This window comes from Pneumocystis carinii (genome assembly GCF_001477545.1).
Source record: "Pneumocystis carinii B80 chromosome Unknown supercont1.2, whole genome shotgun sequence".
Lineage (NCBI taxonomy): Eukaryota > Fungi > Ascomycota > Pneumocystomycetes > Pneumocystales > Pneumocystaceae > Pneumocystis > Pneumocystis carinii.
The window spans coordinates 565176-590530 of NW_017264714.1; the positions used below are offsets into that span (position 1 = coordinate 565176).

The 25355-nt window shown below is 24.5% G+C and overlaps 14 protein-coding genes and 2 non-coding genes across 16 annotated transcripts; 10 read left to right on the plus strand and 6 right to left on the minus strand.

The window, feature by feature from the left end:
* Positions 1-162: 162 nt before the first annotated feature.
* Positions 163-2611, minus strand: T552_00573 (hypothetical protein). The gene is made up of 5 exons (XM_018369186.1): positions 2200-2611; positions 1872-2153; positions 1579-1828; positions 1237-1524; positions 163-1193 (listed from the first exon to the last, which is right to left on the minus strand). Exons 1-5 carry the CDS (start codon positions 2563-2565, stop codon positions 289-291), a joined length of 2091 nt encoding a protein of 696 aa, XP_018227458.1. The 5' UTR covers positions 2566-2611; the 3' UTR covers positions 163-288.
* Positions 2612-2683: 72 nt separating this feature from the next.
* T552_00574 (hypothetical protein) lies at positions 2684-3601 on the plus strand (the record flags this gene model as incomplete). Its single annotated transcript, XM_018369187.1, has 7 exons — positions 2684-2705; positions 2745-2753; positions 2805-2824; positions 2864-2942; positions 2984-3056; positions 3099-3471; positions 3530-3601. The coding sequence occupies 7 exons, from the start codon at positions 2684-2686 to the stop codon at positions 3599-3601; spliced, it is 648 nt and encodes a 215-aa protein (XP_018227459.1).
* Positions 3602-5308: 1707 nt separating this feature from the next.
* T552_00575 (hypothetical protein) lies at positions 5309-5830 on the plus strand. The gene is made up of 2 exons (XM_018369188.1): positions 5309-5729; positions 5773-5830. Exons 1-2 carry the CDS (start codon positions 5499-5501, stop codon positions 5782-5784), a joined length of 243 nt encoding a protein of 80 aa, XP_018227460.1. The 5' UTR covers positions 5309-5498; the 3' UTR covers positions 5785-5830.
* A 25-nt stretch (positions 5831-5855) lies between these two features.
* On the plus strand, positions 5856-6490 carry T552_04072 (hypothetical protein; the record flags this gene model as incomplete). The annotated part of the gene is made up of 7 exons (XM_018372123.1): positions 5856-5886; positions 5915-5958; positions 5980-6024; positions 6074-6082; positions 6170-6210; positions 6279-6294; positions 6323-6490. 7 exons carry the CDS (start codon positions 5856-5858, stop codon positions 6488-6490), a joined length of 354 nt encoding a protein of 117 aa, XP_018227461.1.
* A 1180-nt stretch (positions 6491-7670) lies between these two features.
* T552_00576 (hypothetical protein) lies at positions 7671-8947 on the plus strand. Its single transcript, XM_018369189.1, has 5 exons — positions 7671-7991; positions 8035-8117; positions 8163-8417; positions 8458-8614; positions 8660-8947. Exons 1-5 carry the CDS (start codon positions 7717-7719, stop codon positions 8907-8909), a joined length of 1020 nt encoding a protein of 339 aa, XP_018227462.1. The 5' UTR covers positions 7671-7716; the 3' UTR covers positions 8910-8947.
* A 296-nt stretch (positions 8948-9243) lies between these two features.
* Positions 9244-9957, minus strand: T552_00577 (hypothetical protein). Its single transcript, XM_018369190.1, has 6 exons — positions 9856-9957; positions 9665-9803; positions 9594-9620; positions 9537-9546; positions 9386-9487; positions 9244-9344 (listed from the first exon to the last, which is right to left on the minus strand). Exons 1-6 carry the CDS (start codon positions 9910-9912, stop codon positions 9287-9289), a joined length of 393 nt encoding a protein of 130 aa, XP_018227463.1. The 5' UTR covers positions 9913-9957; the 3' UTR covers positions 9244-9286.
* A 739-nt stretch (positions 9958-10696) lies between these two features.
* T552_00578 (Ras-like protein) lies at positions 10697-11474 on the minus strand (the record flags this gene model as incomplete). Its single annotated transcript, XM_018369191.1, has 4 exons — positions 10697-10920; positions 10969-11244; positions 11322-11406; positions 11466-11474. The coding sequence occupies 4 exons, from the start codon at positions 11472-11474 to the stop codon at positions 10697-10699; spliced, it is 594 nt and encodes a 197-aa protein (XP_018227464.1).
* Positions 11475-12122: 648 nt separating this feature from the next.
* Positions 12123-13574, plus strand: T552_00579 (hypothetical protein). Its single transcript, XM_018369192.1, has 7 exons — positions 12123-12144; positions 12194-12389; positions 12429-12489; positions 12534-12670; positions 12718-12834; positions 12878-13135; positions 13175-13574. Exons 2-7 carry the CDS (start codon positions 12240-12242, stop codon positions 13526-13528), a joined length of 1077 nt encoding a protein of 358 aa, XP_018227465.1. The 5' UTR covers positions 12123-12144; positions 12194-12239; the 3' UTR covers positions 13529-13574.
* A 227-nt stretch (positions 13575-13801) lies between these two features.
* Positions 13802-17590, minus strand: T552_00580 (hypothetical protein). Its single transcript, XM_018369193.1, has 10 exons — positions 17456-17590; positions 16797-17410; positions 16225-16756; positions 15827-16177; positions 15358-15778; positions 15047-15317; positions 14740-14996; positions 14313-14688; positions 14089-14263; positions 13802-14045 (listed from the first exon to the last, which is right to left on the minus strand). The coding sequence occupies exons 1-10, from the start codon at positions 17548-17550 to the stop codon at positions 13847-13849; spliced, it is 3291 nt and encodes a 1096-aa protein (XP_018227466.1). The 5' UTR covers positions 17551-17590; the 3' UTR covers positions 13802-13846.
* Positions 17591-17651: 61 nt separating this feature from the next.
* On the plus strand, positions 17652-19084 carry T552_00581 (hypothetical protein). The gene is made up of 7 exons (XM_018369194.1): positions 17652-17794; positions 17835-17954; positions 18000-18172; positions 18215-18273; positions 18320-18389; positions 18432-18593; positions 18633-19084. Exons 1-7 carry the CDS (start codon positions 17697-17699, stop codon positions 19037-19039), a joined length of 1089 nt encoding a protein of 362 aa, XP_018227467.1. The 5' UTR covers positions 17652-17696; the 3' UTR covers positions 19040-19084.
* A 24-nt stretch (positions 19085-19108) lies between these two features.
* On the minus strand, positions 19109-20046 carry T552_00582 (hypothetical protein). The gene is made up of 2 exons (XM_018369195.1): positions 19617-20046; positions 19109-19567 (listed from the first exon to the last, which is right to left on the minus strand). Exons 1-2 carry the CDS (start codon positions 20002-20004, stop codon positions 19152-19154), a joined length of 804 nt encoding a protein of 267 aa, XP_018227468.1. The 5' UTR covers positions 20005-20046; the 3' UTR covers positions 19109-19151.
* Positions 20047-21702: 1656 nt separating this feature from the next.
* Positions 21703-22449, plus strand: T552_00583 (pyridoxal 5'-phosphate synthase, glutaminase subunit Pdx2). The gene has a single exon (XM_018369196.1). It carries the CDS (start codon positions 21748-21750, stop codon positions 22402-22404), a length of 657 nt encoding a protein of 218 aa, XP_018227469.1. The 5' UTR covers positions 21703-21747; the 3' UTR covers positions 22405-22449.
* Positions 22450-22619: 170 nt separating this feature from the next.
* On the plus strand, positions 22620-22691 carry T552_05005. The gene has a single exon. It is a non-coding gene; the product is annotated as a tRNA-Gly (tRNA).
* Positions 22692-22925: 234 nt separating this feature from the next.
* T552_00585 (pyridoxine biosynthesis protein PDX1) lies at positions 22926-24157 on the plus strand. Its single transcript, XM_018369197.1, has 6 exons — positions 22926-23076; positions 23131-23174; positions 23219-23750; positions 23799-23856; positions 23899-23966; positions 24010-24157. The coding sequence occupies exons 1-6, from the start codon at positions 22972-22974 to the stop codon at positions 24115-24117; spliced, it is 915 nt and encodes a 304-aa protein (XP_018227470.1). The 5' UTR covers positions 22926-22971; the 3' UTR covers positions 24118-24157.
* Positions 24158-24309: 152 nt separating this feature from the next.
* T552_05006 lies at positions 24310-24393 on the minus strand. The gene has a single exon. It is a non-coding gene; the product is annotated as a tRNA-Ala (tRNA).
* Positions 24394-25004: 611 nt separating this feature from the next.
* T552_00587 (hypothetical protein) lies at positions 25005-25306 on the plus strand (the record flags this gene model as incomplete). Its single annotated transcript, XM_018369198.1, has 2 exons — positions 25005-25023; positions 25053-25306. Coding segments are annotated over 2 exons (273 nt in total), but the record flags the coding sequence as incomplete, so codon positions are not given.
* Between the last annotated feature and the right edge of the window lie 49 nt (positions 25307-25355).

The following is a 25355-nucleotide window of genomic DNA, read 5'->3' on the forward strand; positions in this document are numbered from 1 at the left end:
TTATATTTATTAAATATAAATTTCAATAAAATTAAATGTCCAATTTTTAGGATAGTTTAAATTGTATTTCAGTAAATATTTCTGGCCTTAAAATAATAATAAACAAATTAAAATCCATAAATATTTTTCGAAATCCTTACATTTCATATAAGAATGTTAAATAAATATTTTAATATCAAAAGATATGTTTAATATATGCAAATTATTCCATTAACATAGTTCTACTACTAAATAAAATAGAATAAATATTTTTAAGAAAATATAACCATGAACAAATCTAATTTTCACTTACCATGCTTCTCGAATTTCTAAAAATGAGTTTTTAGATGCTTCATAATTATTATTTACTAATAATGCATATTTATTGGATGAGTTATCAATATTTTGAGAGCTATTTTCTGTTACTTTATCTTTGAAAAATGACTTATTCAATAATTGTGATTTTGAAATAATAGATTTGGATATAAAACTAGAATCAGTAAAAGAGTTATTATAGTCAGATATATTTGTTGTCTTTCGACGGATAAAATTGAATAAGCTATTTTTAGGTACTGATGAAAGCTCAAATGCGGTATTAGAACGTTTACTATGTTGTTTAGAATGTATGAATGATTCATTTATAGAAGAAAGATTTCTAATAGAACTCTGATCTTTTTTTTTATAATTTTGAAAATCGTTATTTGAAGTTTTTTTTGAATCTTTAGAAAAAGATTTTTTATTATAATTCTCAGCATTATTGCAATTAAATGACGGTTGACAAGATGATGAAAGCTTATTAGTTATACTTAAAGAATTCATAAATTCAGAAGATTCACTTTTTGAAAGTATAGCTTTTTTATCTGCCTGTATACATTTATCAATTAATGTAATATTTGATTCGTGTTCATCATTAACTATATTATTTGATGTTAAAAGTTTAGCATTTTTTGAAGTACCTAAGCTATTATCATAACAATTGGCTTCGTTGATATAAACCTTGTCGTAATTTTTTGATTTAAAGAGATTCAATTTTTTCTTATTAAGAGATCTAAATAGCTTTGTATTAGTATTAAATGGTTGACAGATGCTAGTTTTTTTATAATAATCATATAAATCTATAGAATTAATAGAATTATCATATTTTTTAATAGTATTCCGCCTTTTTATCTTTTCGCCATTACTCAAGAACAATTCTTTTTTCAAACCGGAGATATCTAAAAATATTTAATGATAATAAAATATTTTTTAAATGCTTACCATCTACATAATTATTGGATACAGGGCATGAATTAGCGAACATACTAGAATAAAGATGTTCTTCTGTATTTCCTACCATTACATCATTGATATTATTTGCTTCATCAAGAACAAAGCTGTTTTCATGAAATGTACTGTGTTTTGATAAATGTCTGTTTAAAGGTAAATTTCGCGGTTTTTTTGCTGCTTTTGAAATATTTTTAGAATTAGAATTAGAATTACTCACAGAGATATTCTGAGAATTAAATAATTCTTTGAAGCTATTGTTAGATAAAATATTTTTATTAACTATAATATTAAAATCAGATATAAAAATGAAGTTTTTACAAATTTCATTATAACCTTCTTGATGCTTCAAAATGCAAGTCTCCATTTTTGACATTAATTCTGAATGATTAGATGAATCATAATTATAGCCTAGTATATGAAAATAATTTTCAAAATCATATAAATCCAATTTTTTAGGTATAAAATGCGATAATTTCTGTTTTTCAGACTCGTCTTGAACATACATAATTTCAGAATCATATGAGGTTTTCATTTCGTCACAATCTGCTTTTTTTATGTCACATGAAATTTCGTCAGATGATTTCTTTATCATATTAGTAAAATTAGTTAAACATCCATAAATTTACAAATAGAAGTTTTCCGTATATTTGAGAACCATTAGAGCTATTATTATCATTCTCTTCAAATCCTTCAAAAATGGAATTATCATCAGGAATTTTTAATATCTTTTTCTTCTTTCTAGCCTTTAAAATTTGCCCTAAAGAATATTCTTCTGGCATAATAATCCTTTTCACATGTGTACTAATTGGTAAATATGTCCGTTCATCAACTCCAGATTTTGTAAATGGTGGTGAAGTAATAATTGGATCTACTTGCGTCTTCGTATACTCATCATTTGAATCTTCTGACTATTTAAAAATATTAACTAAAAATGCTAAATATTATCAATTTTACAAATAATGATAGCTCTTTAAGATGTTTAGATGAATCATGTCCCTTTTTTTTGGCTGATTTTTTTTTTTTTTTTTGTAAATTCTTTTTTTGCTTATTTGATACATTTATTTTTTTATTTTTCTCTGAAACTTCATTTAATCCAAACGAAGATATGCCATTCTTCTTTTCCCTTATAAAAACATGTTTATTCTTCAATTTTTTTTTTGATCCTATTTTCTTAATAAAATCATCTACTGTAAAATATTGTTTTTTGCACTGATTATTCCGTATATTATGATATTTTGTGCATTTATTCTCCTTAGGTGCCTCTAAAACCTCTGATGAATGAAATCCTAAGTGTATTCCAAGGTATGTTGAAGATACCATCTCTTTTAAAAGCTTAAAAAATCTTGCATTTTTGACGATATTCGAATCTCGATTCAAAAATACTAAATATTAATATTATTAATATTATTAATATTATTTATTAAGAACTCTTTCTTAAATGTTTGGAGTTATTTGCGCAGGTTTTTTTTTATTATTTAAATATTTTTTCTAATAAGTAGGTCGGCCAAGTAAGAAATGATATATGAATTTATACATAAATTGATATGAATTATTTGTAGTTCAAACGAATATTCAGCAGGTTTTTTGTCTGTTTTATTACTATTTTTTTATGTTTTAGATTGAGAATAACAAATTTATATTTGTATTAGAAAATGCGGCATCTATTAATCATATAATTATATTTTTATTACCAGAAAGTAAATTATTATTTTAATGGTAATTTTTTTAAACATTTCAGATTTTTTTCAAGAAGGTTTTGGAGCAACAGTGTATCTTCAATACCCGGGAAAGCAATTTCAACTGTTGGGAGGGTATAGTGTAATTTTAATTTATAAATAAATTAAAATTTAAAGGCTTTCAAATAAAAAACCTTCAGCAATTTTCCGACTTAAAAATGCATCGAATTCTAGCAACGCCAACACTGAAATGGAAGAAATGCAAGATGTTTCAGAATCTAGTCAGTCTATAGCAGCAGTTCTTGGTATTAGTATTGAGCCGTTATTATCAGTGGAACAGCAACTTTCATCTTTATCAATGGCGCAGCAAGACCAAAAGAAATTACAAAAATCGGAAGTTTCTCGTCCAGTTCCACCTATACAAACTATAGTACAACGAATTATAACAAATTTATATAATTTTATTGTCGGATTTACTACATCTCAACTTCCTCATGGTTCTCAGTTACTTGGCAATGCACAAATGGATAATACATTTATACCATTAAAGGTATATATATATATATATATATATGGGTACAATTATTTTGAAGTTCTAATTTTAAAAGGCTTTTCAGGATTGGCATTCTAAATTTTCTTCAAAACTATCGATGGATCCACATTTTCTTGAAAAAGATTAATAATATTATCTCTTATAAGAACATTCACGACCTATTTCTTAAAAGGAAATATATAGTTAATCTATTCATTATTACAAATTTTGTTTTTAGAAAAAAAGTTAAAAGTATTTTAAACAATTAAAATCTTAAATGAAAACGACGATTAATTATCGATTATTTGAATGAAAAATTACTATTAGGCTTTTGATGATTGTTAGATGTTTTTTAAATCGGATTCTGAACTTTTATTCATACGTTTTTCATAAAAAAATCAAATTGATATTTATACAAAATTGTTAGTAGAAAAAATATTTAATAAAAATTATTAATATTCCTCTAGAAAGCAAAAATATTAAATAATATATCATTATTATGATCATTATATATTAATAATAATGCGAAATTAAAAAGTACCATAATAATATATTGATTGTAATTAATATTTTTAAAGTTAAATGTTATCTAAGTTTATTGGAAAATAGAATTATCAAAAAACTTTTTAACTTTATTAATATCTAATGTTTGAAATTCGTATTTTATTCAATTGTTTTAATATTTTTCTAATTTTATTAAAATTTTTATTACAAAATAGGCTAATTCTTTAAAAATATGAAACAATCGTATGTTTTATTTAATTCATGCAATTCATATTCTAATTAAAATACAAATATTTCTAGCAAAGTATTATTTATATTTTAATTGATTAATGATAAATTATATTTAAAAATGAAATTTCCAATTTCTTCAATTTTTAAAATATTCAAGATTACTTAAAAATAAATAAATACTGATTATAAAAATTAATATTTTCTGGATATAATAACATAATCATTACAATAATTTTAACATAAATATATTTAAATAAATTTAGATTTTTTAACATATCATTGGTTTAATAACAAATTCTGTATATCTGTATATAAAATATATTAAACTTTTAATTTAAATCATATCCTTTTTAAGAAATTGAGTTCATTTTAATGTAATTTCATTTTTTTTTTATGATTATGTTGATATTGATTTTTTTAAAAAATATATTTATACTATTCTACCAAGTTTATTAAAATTCAACAATTATTTTTTATTTAAATTTTTATTTTTATATTATGTTTTTTAACTATATTGGATTATTTTTAAAATGCCTATTTCAAAATCAATTTATATAATTTAAGCGTGCAAAAAATATTTAAGAAAATCAAGTTTCTTTTAATATTAGAATATACAATTGATCTAAGGAAAGTTGTATATCCAATCATTCTAAATTAGGGGTTACTATGGAGGAAATTCACATACACAATCACTTATAGTCAACATTAGATTTGGATTAAATACTCGTTTATAACCTTTTTCATTCACTAAGAGAGGGCATTTTTACTTCAGTTGGTTCTAAAGAGGACCATTTTCAACTAAGAGGGCCTCAAATTAATTCATATAATATGATAATAAGATAAATTAGCTAATATTGATAAAAAGACTTTTTGTCCGTATTATCCTTGAAAAATGCAAAAGAAATCTCATGCAATTGTATGTGCGTTTCTTGTGAACTAGGTACATTTTTTATTAAAGAAGCTTCAGAAAATATTGTTATGATATCTATAAATACTACATGTTCAATTGTATACAAGTTGGTAACAATTAAAATATTAAAGTATTTCAAATTAGAAGAGCTTGTACATATATTTGTTTTTTTTTATTTTCTAATTTTTTTAGATTAATGTTTTAGCTTATGATTTTTGGGTTTTATAAGGTATATCATTAGATTATACAGATATGGTGTTTATAGGAGCGAATAAAATATCTACTATCAAAGTGGCTATACTTGCTGGAGTTAAAAGATTCTTTGCTGTTCCTGTTGTTGTGCAGATTCTTGGAAATATATGGAGAGCAAATATTGTTTTTTATTCTGGTTTTGACAAGAATGATTTTATACCAGTATTATCGAAGAGTTTTAAGAATCTATGATAGTAGAGAATGTAGTATTTTGAAGCTAAGTAGACTGTGTGTACCAAAATATCGGCATTATATGGCTACTGTAAGCTTTGCTATAATGCTAGCTTTAGTTATTGTAACCTTAATACAAAATATGCCTGAAATAATTACTTTGAAATTGGTTATGGATTTTTGGGTTATAGGATTTATATTGGATAAGGTAATTTTACTGAAGTTATTTATCTTAATGTTAATATCTTAAGATTATGTTATAACCAATTCGAGTACCAGACTTTATTAAATTTATGGAATATATTTGACGTAAAGAATTTATTTATCCTAAAAAATGCCAATATTATTCAAAATCACTCTTTTCTGTATATTTATTGGCTTTTTTGCATTAAGATTATACGGACTTTTTATTAATAATCTGGTGCACAAAATTTCACGTATAGTGTATGATATTTTAGCAACAAATGCGCTATTTCTCTTTCAAAGACTATTTTCTACAAAGGGTGAAACAATATTATGTTTATTAAGAAATATATGTTTAATTATTATTAGATTATTATCGTTATTTTTCTCAAATGCTTATTGGGTTTCAGAAAATGGCAATAGATTTTTTACAACCTTAATTTTAATTATTATTATATTTTCCAGGTTTTGGGCAATATTAAACATTTCCTTTGCAAGAGACAATTGTTCTTTAAATTCCTTGGTTTTCTGATTAATAGTATTTTAAATAATACATAATATTAAATTGATATAGTGTTTTTATAGCAATTGTTTTTTGGATTTTCATATGCAGCATAGAATATGGCGAATAATTTGAATAATTTGGGACGAATATCATTGATTCTTTTTATGGCGAATTTGGATTATTTTGTAGCAATTGCTTTAGTTTCTGTTCTTTTAAATTCATTTGCTTACGTTAGAGTGAATGCATATGAAGATATAAACTATTGCATCTTAATATTCTAAAAATCATAATATTTAGAACATCTGTTTCTTTTTGGAGTTAATTCTATTTCAAGTATTAAACCAGAAGTCTATTTTTTCTATCAAACTTAATTTAATGTTCTTCAATGAATTATTTATTCTTTGGGCTATATTCTTTCGAAACAAAGCTATAAAGTTAAATTAGTATGTTATAATGATTACGCAATTTGTCATACCTTTTACTATATTTCTATGTGGAAGATTTTGTCAAAGATAAAAACATTTGACAATTGAATTAGGTTTGTCAAGAGTAAGGTTTATATAGATACTATCGATAAGGATTATTTCAAAGCGTTTGCTAAGGAAACTAAAGCAGTAAGTGGCGTGTTAAAAAAGAAAATGTCGTCGTTATTCTCTTGCAATTCAAATGAAAGATCAACTATTAGATCAAGTATTTAAAATTCCTTATAATACATTAAAAAACAATGGAAAGAGTTATTCAAAAAATAGTATTGGAGATTATACTATTGATAAATGGCTGATATCATCATCCTGCACTTTTTTTACTATGAATATATTAGATGAAAACAGTTCTTTTAATCAAAATGAAAATATAAAGCAAATTCCATTAGAATTTAAAGAAAAAAAAATAATGAATTCTTATCAATATGAAAAAAACATATTTATCATATTTTTTGCGAACATGTGCAAATTTTAACTTTGAATTTGAAAAAAATCTACAAAAATAAATTTACTGAATTTATATTTATTGCGAAATGAAAAAAGACCTGGTATATAAAGGGAATATTTTAATAATATTAATAACAATGACTATGGAAAAACGACTATTTTTATAGATAACGAATATTATGATGAATTTGAACAATGATCCACTGATATCAATAAAAATACTAGAAAGCATGGCCTTTTTATTAATGATAGTATAAAAAAATACAGTATCTTTAAAAAATCCAGGAAATATATTACTTAAATTTAAAATATTGGAATCTATTAAGACTTTCAATCTTAGTAAACAAAATCCTACTTTAACTATGACTCAAAATATACAAAATCATTCATATAGAAAACAATTTATCTTTCCTTATTCTTCTTTTAAATTTGAAAATGAACCTTCTGTAAATATTCTTCTATGATATAAACAATATATATTTTATATTAAATATTTAATAGATATTCAAAATTACATTTAAACTAAATTATCATTTCGGACTTGAAAAAAGTTTAAATTTTGGTTTATTAATAACCTAATGAACAAGCACAATCAGTGGGAAATTACTCCTTCTCCACTAGATGGTGTCTCTTCTCTTGTTTTTTCTCCTTATACATCAATGCATTTGGCTATGACTTCATGGGACAAAACTTTAAAACTACTTGATATTACATCTATATTATCTAATGATGATAATAAGGACGATAAAAATATTATATTATTTAGTTTTGAGCATAAAGCACCTGTATTGGATTGTTGTTTTAGTAATGAAATACATATATATACTGGAGGATTAGATCGAAGAGTTCGGATGTATATTAACAATTGATATAATTATCATTATTAATTTATTCAGGTTTGATCTTTTTACATCGAATATTTTAGTATTGGGTACTCATGATGATGCAGTAAAGTCTACATTGTTTAATAGAAATATTAGTTAAATATTTATATATTTATAAATAAAGACTTATATAAATATAGATTTATTAATAACAGGATCATGGGATAAAACGATTAGACAATGGGATTCGAGGTCAAATAATAAATCTGTAAATATCAATTCATTACCACAAAAGGTTTTTAGCATGGATTCTGTTGATTATAAATTAGTTGTTGCTATGGCTAATAGAATTGTTTATATTTATGACCTAAGAAATATGAATGAACCTCTACAGCAGAGGGAAAGTAGTTTAAAATTTATGACGAGAGTTGTTAAATGCATGCCTGATGGACAAGGTAGTAAATTATAGAATTTATTATTTAATTAATATTTAAGGATATGTAACATCATCTATTGAAGGGCGTATTTCTGTAGAATTTTTTGATCCTTCACCTGAATCACAAATTAGAAAATATGCATTTAAATGTCATAGACAAGTTCATGATGGTATTGATAATGTCTATCCTGTTAATGCATTAGCTTTTCATCCAATGTTCTTGTTTTAAAGTTTGTATTTCTCTTAATTAATGAACTTTAGATACGGAACTTTTGTTTCTGGAGGAGGAGATGGAATTGTTGCCTTGTGGGATGGTGTGGTTAAAAAAAGATTAAGACAATATCCAAAATATCCTGCTAGTATTTCATCGTTGACATTTAGTAATGACGGGAAATATATGGCTATAGGAACTAGTGATGACTGTAATGACGTAGATAAAGAAACTAATGCAAATAATAAATTGTTTGTTAGAGAACTTTTTGAAGAAGAATGTAAAGGAAAAGTAATATAATGATATATATTAAATCTATAATGATATTTAAAAATATTTTCTTATAATTTTGGTTTATATTAGCTTTCTGTGCTAAAATTATTGATATCAAATAATTATAATAGTTTTACGGCATTTTAATTAATATTTAACAATATCAATGTTTTATAATAAATAATATTTTATGCAATTCTTTATAAATGTTAAAGAAAATTTAATATATTTAGAATTATAATTTGAACAAAACAGTAAATTGAAAAAATTGCAGCAAATTTTATGTTAAATTTAAACAATAAAAAAACAAATAAAATAAAAAACTATTTTCTAACGTAAAAAATTAAAAAATATATTAGTAATTTAAAATAGAAGTATCTATATGAGGTTTTTCCATGTATTGTTTAAATATGCGTTCCATCATCTAGACTAAAATTTCTCATATTACTTGGAGGAGTAACTCTGAACAAATTAATAATATATTTAGCATTAAAAGAAATTACTTAGGAATAAACTCCAAAAGTAAATATACTATTCCTATTATAATAACAATTGCTCCCGAAACTATCCGAAGAATTGAATTATCTAGGAGAAGACCGCCAACACTATAAACACACAATTAATATATATATAATATTTTAAGAAATGCCAAACAAAACATAAACTATAAATATATATTAATAACAATAATAATAATTTTCTAAATTTTACATATTCCTCGTCCTAAAAATGAAAAAACTAAATTGTGATTAATATTCGACAATTGTATATTTAAGTCATACAAAAAGAACAATACTTAGCAGTTTGCGGGGGAACGAAGAACTCTAAGACACCAGTGACAATTCCGAACATAATTACATATATCCCAATTATAATATTTTTAAATCCAAGTGGAAAAAATTGTGATATACCACCTAAAATCTAAATTTATTAAGTATAAATTCTAAATAATCTATATAAAGCCAATGCTTACCATGATAATTGCCGTTGAAACGTTGATAATTCTGAAAACACTTTCTGATTCAACCATTATTAATCGCTTTTATGAACGTTTTAAAAATTGTTTTAATTGAAGTCTATTTTGTCGTTTTAAAATTTAACAATTTAAAAGAATTTCTTTTAAATATTTAATTAATAGCCTTCTTACATTTTTTATCAATTATAACATTTTAAGTTTGACTTGTTATTTTTCTAAGTTGTAAATTCATATCAAAATCTAACTATTATGATTTTTATTACTTAGAATTATCAATTTATATGAATAAAATTATTATAAAAATATATCATAAATTCAAATTAGATAATCATGTATTTTGTTAATATCAATTAGATGATATGAATATTTTTGTTAAATTCATATAAATTATAGAAAGATTTAATTGGATTTGAAAAATTAAAATAAATTATATTTTGATTTTTTCTACAATATATAGGATACAAATAGAAATAAGATGTAAACCATATTTTTTTGAATTGTTAGATGAAAAGGACGTTTTCTTATTAATTTCTAATTATAGATAATATTCAAAAATCTAGAATTTATATATCTAAATACTTAGATTGCGTTAAAAGCAAAATTTCACATGCTGAATATATATAAATTACATTTTCGAATTTAAAACATTTACATACAGAAAATTCTGATAAACAATAAAATTTTCATAAAATATGTATTTTAAAAAATCTATTATAAATAAGTTTAAATTTTACTATATCAGTGAATATATCTTTTCATAGATATATTTATCAATTAGAACCCTACAAAGAAAAATATTGTGACAAATGTATCATCTTATATACATCATAAATTTCATTTACATCACCACACAATTACAACAAACTAAACTTTTATGCGTTCTATCAGTGCCTGTTTGATAGCGACGCCCTATGCTTGAAGAAGCTTTTCTACCTGAATGTTCCTTATTATATCTCCTAATTTCTCGTACTAATGAAAAAAATGCTTCTTCTACATTTATACGTTGTTTTGCAGATGTTTCAATAAAACGGCAACCAAATGATTTTGCTAATTCTCGACCTTCTTTAAAATCAAATAAATATAGAAAAATTATGCAAAAATGATACTAACCATAATGACTTACATATCTCTCATCTTCCAGATCACATTTATTTGCTACAATAATCATAGGAAAATGATCTTTATCTTTAACTCTTAAAATTTGTTGCTGAAATGTTATGATTTCTTCAAAAGAACATCTATTATTAATACTATAGACCAAAAGAAAACCTTCCCCTATTCTCATATATTGTTCTCTCATAGCAGAATATTCCTCTTGTCCTGCTGTATCAAGAATATCCAGAAGTGCCATTTCATCATCAATCATGCATTGTTTTCTGTATGAATCTAAAAAATGTTAGCATTAATAATAGTTATTTAGAAAATCCCTTCTATTGTTGGATCATATTCATCAACAAAATGACTTTGAATTAATTGAATAGTAAGTGCTGATTTTCCAACTCCACCGCCTCCAACAACTACTAGTTTATACTCTCTCATAAGCCCTGACTATTAATTGTTAGACATATATCTAAATGAAAATAATTATATTAATATTAGTAGTTTACTCTTGACATATTATAAAAATATCTTTAAAATTTTGTTTTTTTAAACTTAAGGTTTTCACTTATAAAAATTTAGTTCTAGTCTATATTTTCACCCTCCTTTCTTTAGAAGTGGTGTATATAATTGAAATATAACTTTTGAAACTATTTTTTTGAAACAATTCTCTTTTATTAAAGTAAATTTATAAATTTTATAAAGCGATGTTTACAATTATAACGATTTTAAAAATTTCATCATTAAAAATTCTTAAATATCATATCGTGCCTATTATTTGACTCAATATTGGGAAAATCTTTACTCTTTGAAATATTCCTTTATTTTTTAAGAATTATTACATGAAATATAAAAAGAAATGCAAATGTTTATAAATTCATTATTATATTTTAAATTATGTAGTAAATAGATAATAAATGTGTTTTTATACAATTTATTATCTTTATAAATTCTATTAACTATATATTTGTATATTTTCTTTAAAAAATTACTTTTTACATGGAACCTGAAGTCTAATTTCATAATTCTATGAAAAGTCCAAATTAAATGTTTTAGATATTTTTAGAATTGTAGCTTAAAATTAATTATAATATAATCTTAATGTTTGTTTATAAAAGAACTTAAGTTTATGAATCGAATCGCAACTTTTTAGTTTTTTTTTAAAGAATGTATATGAAATAAAATATTGTTTATAAATTTTAATTTTTTTTTGAAAAATATTTAACATATTTTATAGTTTTTAAGGAATATAAGGAATATATAATCTTTATTTTTAGGGAATAATGCTAATATTAAAAAGAAATTTTATGAATCATACAGAGCCAGATATTTTTGAGAATTATTCAAATGATACTAAAGAGACACTTAAAGAATTATCTGAAGATAAATTTAATATTGTAAAACGATATGAAGCTATTTTAGAGGAAGATCCTGTATGTTGAAATAAAATTGGAATAAACTTATAATTATAGAACATTACAATGCCTATTGCTGCTATTGAAGCATTGGTCGATTTAGTTCGACATACAAAGGGCATGAGTTAGAAATTATTTAATAAATATATAATAATTGATTAGCTAACACACTTTCTGAATTTACTAAAATTATACAAGAAGGATCATTAATTTTAAAATCTTCAGTTGTTAATTATATTTCTGTTTGTGCTGGATGTGATTTATTTCTCAGATTTGTGACTAGATCTCTTAATGACGCTGTTATAATAAATTGGAATTTTTGGTTATTAAAATTTATGTATTATAGGATGTTGAGTCATGTAAACATCATCTCGTATCAAATGGAAAGTTATTTGTAGAAAGAGCTAGGAAATGTCGTGATAAAATTGCATCTATTGGTGCAAAGTTTATTAGAGATGGTGTAGTAAGTTCATCTCTTTTTTCTTACATATTTTATTTTAATATAGGTAATACTTGTTCATTCATACTCAAGAAATGTAAATGCGTTACTTCTGAAAGCAGCTTCGAAAAATATAAGATTTAGTGTATACATTACAGAATCTCGTCCTACTGGTTCGGGAATCATAACTTCTCGTATTTTGTCTGAAGCAGGGATTCCTACTGCAATAGTACTTGATTCTGCTGTTGGTTTTCTTATTCAAAAGATAGATCTTGTTTTGGTTGGCGCAGAAGGCATAGTAGAAAATGGTGGTCTTATTAACCATGTAAGCTTATTTTCGTATGTATTTATATTAACTTTAAAGATTGGGACATCACAAATAGCAACTTTAGCAAAGGCGGCGCATAAACCTTTTTATGCTGTTGCTGAAAGTCACAAATTTGTTCGAATGTTTATCATTTCTCAATTTGATTTACCTACATCTGGTCCTATTTTGCAATTCTTAGATCAAAAATATCCTTCAGTCCCAAAATTAAATTCACGGCAGTCGTCTCTTAATATTCATCGTATTAATGAGCTGAAAATGACAGAAGAAGAAATTTCTAATAATCCTATTCTTGATTTCACTGCTCCAGAATATATCGATGCTCTTATTACTGACTTAGGGATTCTAGATCCTAATAGAGTAAGCGAAGAGTTAATTAAGCTTTATCATTGAAATAGAAAATATACAAAAAATTACATATAAAAAAAATCGATATTGGATATATGTTAAAAGGCTTATATCGAGTATTTCTTTCAGTATAAGATTAAATTTAACACTGATGTAATAGTATCATATATTTATATATATAAAGATTACAAGACTATACAAAAATATATAGATTAAATAATGATGCGTATCTGTAAGCCTATCAAAATATAAGCTATTTTATTAATTTTTCCCAATTTCAGCTTAATTTAAGATAAACCGTCTATTTTTTAGTTTAAATTCCATAATAAATTAATGAATGAAAATATAGTTCTTTTATTAATTTCAATGAAGCTTAATAAAATCCTCTATGATTCTATTTACTTCTCTAATTGTCAATGATAACGGAACACCACCATTATCACCATTAATTATTTTTTGTTTAGTATCATCATCTAAGTCAATAAAACACTCAATAAAATCTCCATCTATAAAACATTTAGGCTCATTTACTTTTTTTCTTTTATTGCAAAATGCACGCCAACTAAAAAATATAAAAATCAGTAAATAAATAAATAAATCTTTACTTCGAATGATTTAAATGGCCTATTCCATTTACGACTTTCCCCATGTTAGACTGTAGATTTATAAGAAATTCCAAATGTTCGTTTTTGATTGTAAAAACAAACGCAATTGACCCATCTACCGTTACAAAAGTGGCTCTGGATAATATTATTGGATTTTCTGAAGATAAAATCGTGCCTGGTATCATTCAATTCTAATTTTACTATATCATATAGAAAGTTTTAACCTGGTTTGATTTGATTTATTAGTTCTCCCCATTTAATTTCAGAAATTATTTGCAATTTATCTATTTTTTCCTCAATGCTGGTATTGGAATCTTTCATGAATAAAGTTAAATTTCCCTCTGCTTCTGCGCCTATATAAAGATTGTCATCCAGTGCAGAAACACATGTCATCCATAATGGACTATAGTCTTTGGCTATCTCCTTTAATTTAACTCCATTTTCCATATCCACTAAAGCAAGTAGAGACACAGATTTCATAAGATCACCAATTATAATATGTATTCCATGAATTGCTAGCGACAAACAAAGAACAGGCGATCTGTATGTTGCAATAATATTAAAATTTCTTGAAAAATCATCATATGCATATAAATAAACCTTGTATAGTAATTAGATCATTGCAATATAATCAAATTATTGTTTTTAAACCGTTGCATTTATTCCTGCTACAATTTTATTATCAATTACACCTATACAATATACAGCATCATTGACTTGAATTTCTGAAAATATCCAAATTTTTTTACTGCCGGTAATTCCAAATAAAATAATTCGTCCTTTAGGATTTTCATTCTCTTCCGGTAACAAAAACCCTGTTCCAACCACAAACATATCTTCATTGTTTATAGTAATAGTTGTTATACATTGTACACATTCGTTAGTTTCTAGTTGAAAGAAATCTAAAACTATAACGTTTTTTCAGAAAAGTTTAATTAAATACATATATATATATTACCATCAAAGCTTATAGAATCTAAAATTTTTAAATAACTAGATTGGATTTCATTTCCACTCGAATCTTCCAGAAATAATTTTATAGTTAAAATTCCAAATACTTTTTGTTTATCATGATAACAAACTCGTCTTGGAAGCTCTCCTAGAGGAATTGTCCGTATCTGTAGCTGCTGAGAAGAATCTATTGATCCAATTTTAATATTATCTTCAGAAACAACGACAATAGTTGACGAAAACGTGGTAGATATAAAAGAACTCATACAAGTTGTTTCCTGAAACATTATTTAAAACTTAAACATAATTCCATCATACCTTTAAATTTACTGATGAAAATGACAATTTTCCGTTGTCACCATATATAATTGTAGGCTCATCACTAATTGCAAATACATTGATACTATTTGGTGTTATAAATCTTGATAAATTTACTGGTAATGTTCCTATAATAATGTTTTTCTGATTTATTAAAACACCTTTATTTAAGTCTTTTAAACTATAGGAAAGAAGAGTTCCATCTCCCATACCAACAAGAACAATGGGTTCATTAATACTAGTCAATGAAGTTATGCAAATTGATCTAGGAACAACACTTCCTATGAGATTATAAGATAAAAGTAATTCCATTGCGGGAACTGAAAGAATGTGTATTGATGGAAACGTCCAAAGACCGACAGAAATTAATTCATTATTTGATATATCAATGCAAGAAACTTCGTGATCGAAATTATATTTTCTTTAAAAAACAGTATTAGAATCAAAAAGATTCAAAAGTTCAATTTACCCTACTTGTATAATAGTCATATTCTTTAAACTAAATGCAACTACTTTTCCTTTAGTTAAACTTACAGAAGCAAAGTCGCTATCTAGACAGGCACATGTAATTAAATCATTCATTTCTGGCATCCATTCTTTTAATATTAAATCATTCTCCCAATCAATTAAACGTATTGATTTGTTTGAAATAAAACAAAACAAATGATTATTGACGTTACCAGCAACCAATGTTGGTAAAGATGTATCAAAACTAGAAAAATTTTCCCATTCTTCTAATTCTGGTCCATTTATGATATTTTCAAAAACTTTTAGTACTCGTGTTTCATTGACGAAAGATATAACTAATATTGTATATTCGCTTTTTTTCTTTAAACACTAATATATAATATATAAAAAATAACTTACAATTTGTCTCGAGAATAAAGCCCCCATATTCCATGTATACCATTTACGTTAGAAATTTCTGCTGTTTTATTCATTCCAATACCATAACGAATAATTCTTAAACTTCCATCTTTATAAGCTCCACTACATGTTACAATAGATTTATTCCTTCCCTCTTTATTTACAAAACAAAAGTCAGATATAGGAGAAATATTAGAAAATGATTGTAAAATCGAACAATCCGAAATATTTACTAATTGAGAATCCCCGTAATGTGATCCAACAAATAAATAAGAATTTTCAAGATATACAAGAACAGAGGCGATATTTGTTATACCTATCTGGAAAATATTCATATAATCGGAATCTTTAGGTGAATTTGAAAGGGTTAACATAAATATACGTCCATAATCATCTGCAAGAATATGTTTATTATTATTAACAGTTGTATAAGAAGAGAATACAGTAGGAATTGGAAGTATGGATTTTGATTTAATCCCAGAATTCGGATGGAAATACATCAATGTTTGCTCACCGACAACAATTATACCACCTATAACAATTTAAATTGAAATGAAAATACTTTAACTTACTATCTAATAATGGTATAAGTAATGAGGAACCTATGTCTAAATTTCTTCCTTTCAGAGATCCTTCTTTTATATGCTTTTCTCTTGATTGTATTATTATTTCATATGAATTTAGATGTTTTGCACATTTACTATCTTGATAAAGAACTGCGATGGTAGGCCTTGAGCAACTAAAAAGAAAAGTTATTGTTATAATATTTAATTCCATTAATCTTAGGCTGAATGTTTCATTCATAGATTTATTATTCATTGTATAATCATTTTTTTGATGTCTTCCTGTTTTGATTCCAATAATAGTAATAAGTCCTTGATATAAATATAATCCAATTACCCGAGAATCTGGATCAATAATGGATAAATGTCCACGACTACTTGCTTTTAATGATGGATCAAAAACATCTCTAGATAATATTTCATTGCGTAGTTTATGTTTGACTCTATCCCAACTTAAAGTAAAATACATGCATTCTTCTATAACAATAAAAAGATGATCAGTATCAAAACCAGTAATAGGTCTATAAGATAAAATTGCGGAAATTTTTCCATTTATTGTAAATTCATGAGCTTGTTTTAAACCTTGAGAAGAAAGTGTATAAATTTCAATTCTGTTACTTTTCCTATAATGACTATTAAAGTATATCAAAATAACTTTTGAAACTTACGCTACTATTAAAGACGGTTTTTCTGGATCTAAAAAATATGATTTTACAGCATATTTTATTGAAGATGCTTTATGCGCACTTACAACATATGCCATATTTGAATTTTAAACAAAGAATGAAAAACTATATTTATAAATAGTATGATATTTGAAATAACGTTTTATATATATTCATTAATTTATATGTCTATAATTTTAATGCGTTTTACGTTAAGTTGGTACTATTTTTGAAAGAATTGCTTATGAATAATGTTCCGCGGCCGGTATATATTTTTAGAGGACATGAGGCACAAATTAGTTACATTTATTTTTTTAAAAAGAATAAAAATCTTGCAACTTGGTAGATTATTTTTAATTTTAAAACATTTTTAATAATAAAGTGATGCCGATGGTTGGGTCATAATTTGGAATATTTTTACTTTTAGACCAATTATAGTTTGGAAAGCACACTTGGAATCAATACTTACCTGTTATGATTGGACTGATACATATTTTATTACGTAATTTTTTATTTTCTATATTAACTTTTTTAAACATAGTTATAGGCATGGAAGAGATAACAAGATATATGTATGGCAACTTGATTTTGAAATTAAAAGAGACTTAGAGGTGTACCTTCCGGTTGATCAAAAAAAGGAATGTCAGAAAAAACCATGGATGCTTTATAGTCTTAATATTCTGACTTTAAATTATTGCTCTTTTTCAGTCTGTAATAAAGGTATTTTTATATAAGATTATAAAATAATATTAAAAAAACTAGAAGATAAATTAGAGAATGATATTTTTTTGGCTGTTCCTAGTTCAATGAAAGCTGAATTGGTTAAAATATTTAATTATTTCAAAATTATATTAAATAATTATTTAGATTGATATTTATGATTTACCAAATTGTCAGCTAGTATATTCAGGAATAGGTTCTACTAAGGAAGCTACTGGTTATTTTTTTATATTTTTTTATTATTATTAAAATAAAAAAGGAATAGTAATGAGTCTTTGCATATATTATCGACAGGAATTATTATATAAATGCCTAGAAATTTCTGTTGGTTTTGAAAGTGGGCATGTAGGTGTTTTTACATACTCTCAAGATTCTCGATCATGGGAAATTAAGTATTTTTTCAAAATACATACACAACCTGGTAAAAAGACAGTTTTAAATTATTTTTCTGATTTATTAGTTATATCGATTCATTCTGATCCATTACATGAATTTCTTATTTCATCAGGTGCAGATTCATTTATCGTAAAATATTCTCTTAGTTCAAATTCAGATAACAATGTATTAAAATTTAAAACACGGCATAATGGACAACAATCCCTTAGAATTCGTTCTGATGCTAAAATATTCGCGACAGCAGGATGGGATGGAAAAGTTCGAATTTATTCCTGTAAAACTTTTTCTCAGTTAGCTGTCTGTAAATGGCATGAGATTGGATGTTCTTCACTGGCCTTTGGGGAAGTAATATCGGAATATGATGATGATGTAAAATTATTTGAAAAAAGTAGGCATTCAGAACGATTGAAAAAACATTGGTTAGCAGCAGGTGGAAAAGACGGAAAGATATCATTATGGGAAATATATTAATGTTAAAATTTTGCATTTTATATTCTGCGATGCGTATTACATGGATATTTCTATATCTATCTATATATATATATATATCTATATATATCTATAAACATTTTTATTAAGAAAATTAAGTCTTTTTTTTTAAAAAATCTCTTTTATGATCATTTTCTGTATGATTTGATTGAGAAATTGATATATCTAAAAGATAATCTTTTTTAGAGTAATATCTTTGTATAAAGTTATCAGTATTGTTGCAATAAAGATGTTGAAACATTTTTTTGGCCATTATTGATGATGAATCTATCCAGATGAGATTTATCCATGGCTCACTTTCAATGGAACGAAGAATATGAGTTGTAGAAAGTGCTAATGCTTCTGAACATTCTGAAGATTTTGCAGAAGTTTGTATTGCTCTAGTAGACATATTAGAGGCTGACTGAAATTCGGCCATTGAAGTCTCTTTAATAGTAGATAAATTATTTAGATGTTTAAAGCTCGGCCTAAGCTGAAGAGTATGATTTACAGGTGAAAGATGAAGTTCATCTAATTATAGATATTTAGTTATCAATTATAATTGTGAAAAAATAAAAACCTCCGCGAATAATTCCAACCATATAGCAGTTACGACAAGGACTTATTTTTGAACTAAGAGTTTGAAAATTAAGTATTGAATACTTATTTTCGGAAAAATCATTTTCTAGATTTTTAGAAAATTTAATACCACGTTCCTCATTATAATACTGTTTTGTATAAATTGGTACATCAATTTCAACAATGCCTGATTTAGGTTTAATTCGTAGTTCTAAGGGTTTGCTTAATGATTCTTCTATATAAGGTTGTGACGAAGAACGTATAGGATATTGAAATAGATATAGATTATCATTAAAATAAGAAGATATATAAATATTATATGTTTTTATAATAGGATCGTCATCTAATAATGTCAAAGAAGGATTTTTTATTGATTCTTTTAGCTTCATATTTTCAAATTGCCTTTAAGTTATTAAATAATGACTTCTAAAGGATATTTATAAGTTTTAATGATTAAATTCGAATAATTTCAAGATTGATATTTATTTGAAAAAATATATTAAAAGTCTTTAAAATTTGATTTAAATTAGGAATTTAAATCGAACTTTTTACAAAAATAAAAATATAGACTTTAGCGTTTTTAAAATTTGAAAAAAAGAAAAATTCAAATTATTTTAATATCTAAATATTTTTATTGTGTTTTTAATTGCACGTTAACGTTACACGTATTAAAATTGACGGATTTAATAATTTTAAAATTCATGATATTCATATTTTTTTTTTTAAAATACTTTTTGAACATTGGTATCGACAATATGTATTTCCTTAAAAAAACTAAAAATTATATTTTAAATATAAATATATGTTTATATCGTAAAATATTTTGATAATATTTTTATGGCTTTATTTAAAAATAGCAATATTTATTTTTAGAATTTGAAGATTATATTTAATATATGCAAGTCGTTTTAATATTAAAAATACATCAAATTATTCTGTAAATCTAATTTATAGATTATATATTTTATATTCTTTGGTTTTATATTTTTTAATAGTGTGAATAGGAGATACAAAACATGAACTTATGACTATATATTATTGTTATTTCTATATTAGTTAAATATAATCATTGGATAGAAAATTACATAAATTAAAATCTAACTAATTTTTAGGAATATCAATATATTAAAAATATTTATGATATGATAGCTGTATTTTAAAAAATCGAGTGTCTTATCTATAGTATTAAAAAATTCTAATTAAAATTTTTGAAAAACAAAAAATATTTAATAATTATTTTATTGAGATTGGTTCAAATATATACACAATATATATTACGAATCAATTCTGGATAACTATAAAACTTTTTGTTTTCCTTTATTATATTAATGAAATATCATAAATTATAATTTTTATTTATTTAGAACAATTATAGAAAATTTTATTTTATAAAATTATAGAAATTAATACTATAGTAATCGAATTAATTTTGATATAAATGAAAATAAAATATCTATAAAATCAATATTTATATTTATAAAATTGATTTTAAATAATATTGTATTTACAGAATAGACCGTCAAAAGAATATTAAATTTTAATTACTCGAATTGATATCTTTATTAAATAAATATTATGAATAAGTAAATATTTATATTTAAACATGAGATTATTAATTTTATATAATAACTATGATTATTTTTGAAGAAAAATTAAAATTTAAATATGTATATATTAGAATTTAGTTACTTGGGACTTAATTATAGAATTTAGAATGAAATAATTTCCAAATCTCTTGTTTTGTTAGGTTTAACACACTAAAGTTCCAATATATTCTTGATTAAAATGATATAATTTTTATCTATATGTTTTAACTAAACAAGGAAATATTAAATTTTTATATTATAAATTATATTATAAATTATATTTAAATATACATGAAATACTTTTTTCTATAAAGTTATTTTATAAAGATTTTTAGTAAAAAATATTAAATAGATCATAAAAAATATAAAAAATTATTTTAAAGGGATTTTTTTATATAATTAATTTTTAAAATAATCTTAATTTTTTTAGAAACTAATTATTTTGTTTATTATAATCCAAAGCTTTTATTTTTAATGTAATATATATTTTTATAAATAAAAGTTTAATAAAATATAACTTTATATTATTTTATTTAAAAATAAACTATGAGTGTTAATGAAAATAGAAATATAAATGTAGGTGTTCTTGCTCTTCAAGGAGCTTTTCATGAACACTATAAATTACTTAAAAGCTTTTGTTTTGTAAATGCTAGTTTAGTTAGAAATATAAAAGATCTTTCTTCTCTCCATGGACTTATTATTCCAGGAGGAGAAAGTACAACTATAGGCTATTTACTTTCTTTAGATGGACTTGGAGAAGAAATAAAGTCGAGAGTGAAAAATAAGTCTTTAAGTATCTGGGGAACATGTGCAGGAATGATTTTATTAGCAAAAAAAGTTGAAGGAATGAAAAGTCAGGGTCAATATATTCTTGGATGTTTAGATATAATTGTTAAAAGGAACTATTTTGGGCGTCAAATCAACAGTTTTTCTACTACTATATCTTCTAAAGTTATTAAAAAAGATTTTTTAGCAGTTTTTATTCGAGCACCAGTAGTATTAAGTATCACCTCTCCTAATGTTACTGTATTAGCAACTATTAATAAAACTGGAGAAGACAACATAATCCTAGAAAATGGTGCTATTATCGCTGTACAACAAGACAACATTCTTGGCACGTCTTTTCATCCAGAACTCTCAAATGATAATCAGTGGCACGAATGGTGGCTAAATGATCTTAAAGCACGATATAAGATATATTAGCTACTATTATAAATATAAATTTGAATGTTAATGCTTTAAAAAATCTTTTTAAACATCTAAATAATAGTTTATCATAAATTATATATCAATTAGACCAATTTAATATAGATATTTCTACATAACATATTCATCAAAAGTTGACATTTTATAACTCTAAAATTATAGATTTCAATTTTTAATATATATTTGATATCCTTATTATAAAATGACAGAGAGCGTCGATGGTCTAGTGGTTATGATTTGTGCCTTCCAAGCACAAGAGCGGGGTTCGATTCCCCGTCGACGCATATCTTTTCAAGATATAATTATATGATTCTTAGATGGTTGCTTTCCTTCCTCATCTTTGTTTTTTCTTTTTTAAAATAATTTATCTCCTTAAAACCTTATTTTCTAAAAATTTGAAAATATAAAAAGCCTCATTTAATTTTTTTAAAAATAATTTTTTAAATAATTTTAAAAATGAGATTATATTTTATATAGTTTATCAATTTTTACATTTTAAAAAAAATATTTTAATAAAATATTTCAAGAAGTCGAAAAACTTAAGGAAATATTATCTTCAAAACTATGACCAGTAAATTTGAAGAAACAGGGCTTAAGGAAGAGTTTTCGTGTGCTTCCTTTGGTGTAAAAGTTGGATTAGCGCAAATGCTCAAAGGCGGTGTTATTATGGTAAATATTTTACTATTTTCAATACAAAATATATCATGCTTGCTTGATTACTAGGATGTTGTCAATGTAGAACAAGCTCGTATTGCAGAAGAAGCAGGGTAACGTTTATATAGATTATTCCAGACATTTACTTAATCTTTAGAGCATGTGCTGTTATGGCCTTAGAAAGAGTACCATCTGATATGAGAAATTATGGAGTATCGCGTATGTCAGATCCTGAAATGATCAAAAAAATTATGGCGGCTGTCACTATTCCGGTAATGGCAAAATCAAGAATTGGACATTTTGTTGAAGCTCAAATTCTTGAAGCTATTGGAGTTGACTTTATTGATGAATCTGAAGTTCTTACACCTGCTGACGATTATCATATTAATAAACATGAATTTTCAGTACCCTTTGTTTGTGGTTCTAGGAATCTTGGTGAGGCTCTTCGTCGGATTTCAGAAGGCGCTGCTATGATTCGTACCAAAGGAGAGGCAGGAACAGGAGATATAATTGAAGCAGTTCGTCATGCTCGCCATACTAATTCTTCTATCAAAAAAGCTTCTACTTTATCTGATCAAGAGCTTTTCGTTATGGCAAAAGAAATTCAGGCACCTTATGAACTGTTAAAAAAAACAGCTATGCTTGGACGACTTCCTGTTGTTAACTTTGCAGCAGGAGGTATTGCAACTGTAAATATTTATATATTATAATTAAATATACTTTTAATACCATGTTAGCCTGCTGATGCAGCTTTGATGATGCAACTTGGCTGTGATGGTGTTTTTGTAGGTTCTGGTATGTTTTTTATTTTTTTAAAAAGGGCTAAATTAATAATAGGGATATTCAAATCAGAAAATCCTCTAAAACGTGCATGTGCAATCGTTCAAGCGGTAACACATTATAAAGTATTTTTTTGAAACCTTAAAAAATACAAACTAACTTTGTTAGGATACTAAAAAACTGAGTGAAATTAGTATGGGTCTAGGTGAAGCAATGGTTGGGATAAGTTGTATGAATATTACTGATGACCAAAAATTTTCTAAAAGAGGTTTATAAATATTAAATTTGAATTATAATATTTATTTTGAATTATAATATTTATTTTGAATTATAATATTTATTTTGTTTATTAAATAAAAATATTATCATTAATAATAAAGTATTTATAATTTATATTATTTTATAAATAACTTAGTAATAATTTTTTCATTAGATTAAGCTTTTTAGACTTCCAAATTTATAAAAACTTGGATTCACGGGGAATCGAACCCCGGACCTCACGCAATATTATAATTGCAAAGCGTGCGTGATAACCAACTACACCATGAACCCTATCTTCCAATATGCCTCTTATGAAATATATATTCAATTTATTAAATCTCACGATTAGAGGTTAAGGTTAGGATAGAGCTGTCGATTTCCCGTTTTATTAAACATAGCGATAAAAAGGTTCTCTTTGTGACCCGTATTTATCCTTTGCCTGATATTTATTCTGGCAACTAGATATTGCTTATTTATTTCTGTATGACGTGTAATTGATGAAAAGCGCATTTTTTATGTTTTTTTTTCTACAATTTAAAGTAATATAGGTGAAAATAGAGAAGATAATGTCTTCAATTAAACTAAAAGTGCATGTTAAACATCATTAATCAAGCATTATTTGATTAAAAATGAAGATCAAAAAAAGTATTGATTATAAATCAATATTGAAAACAATCTAGTGATTAAAGAAGAAAGTTTAAGAATTAATTATTTAAATAAAGCAAAGTTAAAAATAAGGAAGATACAGGATTTAAGAATAATAATATAGTATTAAAAGTAGTAAAAGTTCAGAATGAATTAAAATAAATCTTAAAAGTCGATAAATAAAACAATTCAATAGGATGAGAAGGAATATAGAAAAAAACAAAAAAGATTATTTTAATTTATAATCAAGATTTGTAATGATTTTTATTTTTAATAGTTTTTCCTAATTTTTTAAAGGTTTATAGAAATTATTGTTGAGGAAGAAGAAATCCTTGCTTATATTTTGAAAGAAGATCATGACGATGATGATGCTTATAAAGAAAAATTTAAAGAATATTGTGAAGAATTGAGAGATATAGATTCAGAATTAAATGAAGTTTATAGCAAAGTTAAAGAAATTTCTGGTAATATAGAACAAAAATGCAAAAACCCAGAACTGAAGATTCATGGAAAAGTGGACGATCTTTGTAATTATATATATCTATTTACGAGTATTGGTATCACTTGTAAAGATTGTAATGAACACATACAAAAATGTTTGTTTTTAG

Excerpts from the sequence above, each read along its gene's own strand:
- T552_00573 (XM_018369186.1), bottom strand. The coding sequence starts at position 2,565 with ATGGTATCTTCAACATACCTTGGAATACACTTAGGATTTCATTCATCA. Across the intron at positions 1,525-1,578 it reads CATTTTGAAGCATCAAGAAG|TTAATAAAAATATTTTATCT; the intron begins GTTATAATGAAA and ends TTAATATTATAG. Across the intron at positions 1,194-1,236 it reads ATCCAATAATTATGTAGATG|ATATCTCCGGTTTGAAAAAA; the intron begins GTAAGCATTTAA and ends AAATATTTTTAG.
- T552_00575 (XM_018369188.1), top strand. The coding sequence starts at position 5,499 with ATGATTTTATACCAGTATTATCGAAGAGTTTTAAGAATCTATGATAGT.
- T552_00576 (XM_018369189.1), top strand. The coding sequence starts at position 7,717 with ATGAACAAGCACAATCAGTGGGAAATTACTCCTTCTCCACTAGATGGT. Across the intron at positions 7,992-8,034 it reads TTAGATCGAAGAGTTCGGAT|GTTTGATCTTTTTACATCGA; the intron begins GTATATTAACAA and ends TAATTTATTCAG. Across the intron at positions 8,615-8,659 it reads GCATTAGCTTTTCATCCAAT|ATACGGAACTTTTGTTTCTG; the intron begins GTTCTTGTTTTA and ends AATGAACTTTAG.
- T552_00577 (XM_018369190.1), bottom strand. The coding sequence starts at position 9,912 with ATGGTTGAATCAGAAAGTGTTTTCAGAATTATCAACGTTTCAACGGCA. Across the intron at positions 9,621-9,664 it reads TGCTAAGTATTGTTCTTTTT|TTTTTTCATTTTTAGGACGA; the intron begins GTATGACTTAAA and ends ATCACAATTTAG. Across the intron at positions 9,345-9,385 it reads CTTTTGGAGTTTATTCCTAA|AGTTACTCCTCCAAGTAATA; the intron begins GTAATTTCTTTT and ends TAATTTGTTCAG.
- T552_00579 (XM_018369192.1), top strand. The coding sequence starts at position 12,240 with ATGCTAATATTAAAAAGAAATTTTATGAATCATACAGAGCCAGATATT. Across the intron at positions 12,390-12,428 it reads CTATTTTAGAGGAAGATCCT|AACATTACAATGCCTATTGC; the intron begins GTATGTTGAAAT and ends TTATAATTATAG. Across the intron at positions 12,835-12,877 it reads AGTTTATTAGAGATGGTGTA|GTAATACTTGTTCATTCATA; the intron begins GTAAGTTCATCT and ends ATTTTAATATAG.
- T552_00580 (XM_018369193.1), bottom strand. The coding sequence starts at position 17,550 with ATGGCATATGTTGTAAGTGCGCATAAAGCATCTTCAATAAAATATGCT. Across the intron at positions 15,318-15,357 it reads TTTCATCAGTAAATTTAAAG|GAAACAACTTGTATGAGTTC; the intron begins GTATGATGGAAT and ends ATAATGTTTCAG. Across the intron at positions 14,046-14,088 it reads GGCCATTTAAATCATTCGAA|TTGGCGTGCATTTTGCAATA; the intron begins GTAAAGATTTAT and ends TATATTTTTTAG.
- T552_00581 (XM_018369194.1), top strand. The coding sequence starts at position 17,697 with ATGAATAATGTTCCGCGGCCGGTATATATTTTTAGAGGACATGAGGCA. Across the intron at positions 18,173-18,214 it reads TTTTTCAGTCTGTAATAAAG|AAGATAAATTAGAGAATGAT; the intron begins GTATTTTTATAT and ends TAAAAAAACTAG. Across the intron at positions 18,274-18,319 it reads GTTCAATGAAAGCTGAATTG|ATTGATATTTATGATTTACC; the intron begins GTTAAAATATTT and ends ATAATTATTTAG.
- T552_00582 (XM_018369195.1), bottom strand. The coding sequence starts at position 20,004 with ATGAAGCTAAAAGAATCAATAAAAAATCCTTCTTTGACATTATTAGAT. Across the intron at positions 19,568-19,616 it reads GGTTGGAATTATTCGCGGAG|ATGAACTTCATCTTTCACCT; the intron begins GTTTTTATTTTT and ends ATCTATAATTAG.
- T552_00583 (XM_018369196.1), top strand. The coding sequence starts at position 21,748 with ATGAGTGTTAATGAAAATAGAAATATAAATGTAGGTGTTCTTGCTCTT.
- T552_00585 (XM_018369197.1), top strand. The coding sequence starts at position 22,972 with ATGACCAGTAAATTTGAAGAAACAGGGCTTAAGGAAGAGTTTTCGTGT. Across the intron at positions 23,175-23,218 it reads CGTATTGCAGAAGAAGCAGG|AGCATGTGCTGTTATGGCCT; the intron begins GTAACGTTTATA and ends CTTAATCTTTAG. Across the intron at positions 23,751-23,798 it reads CAGCAGGAGGTATTGCAACT|CCTGCTGATGCAGCTTTGAT; the intron begins GTAAATATTTAT and ends ATACCATGTTAG.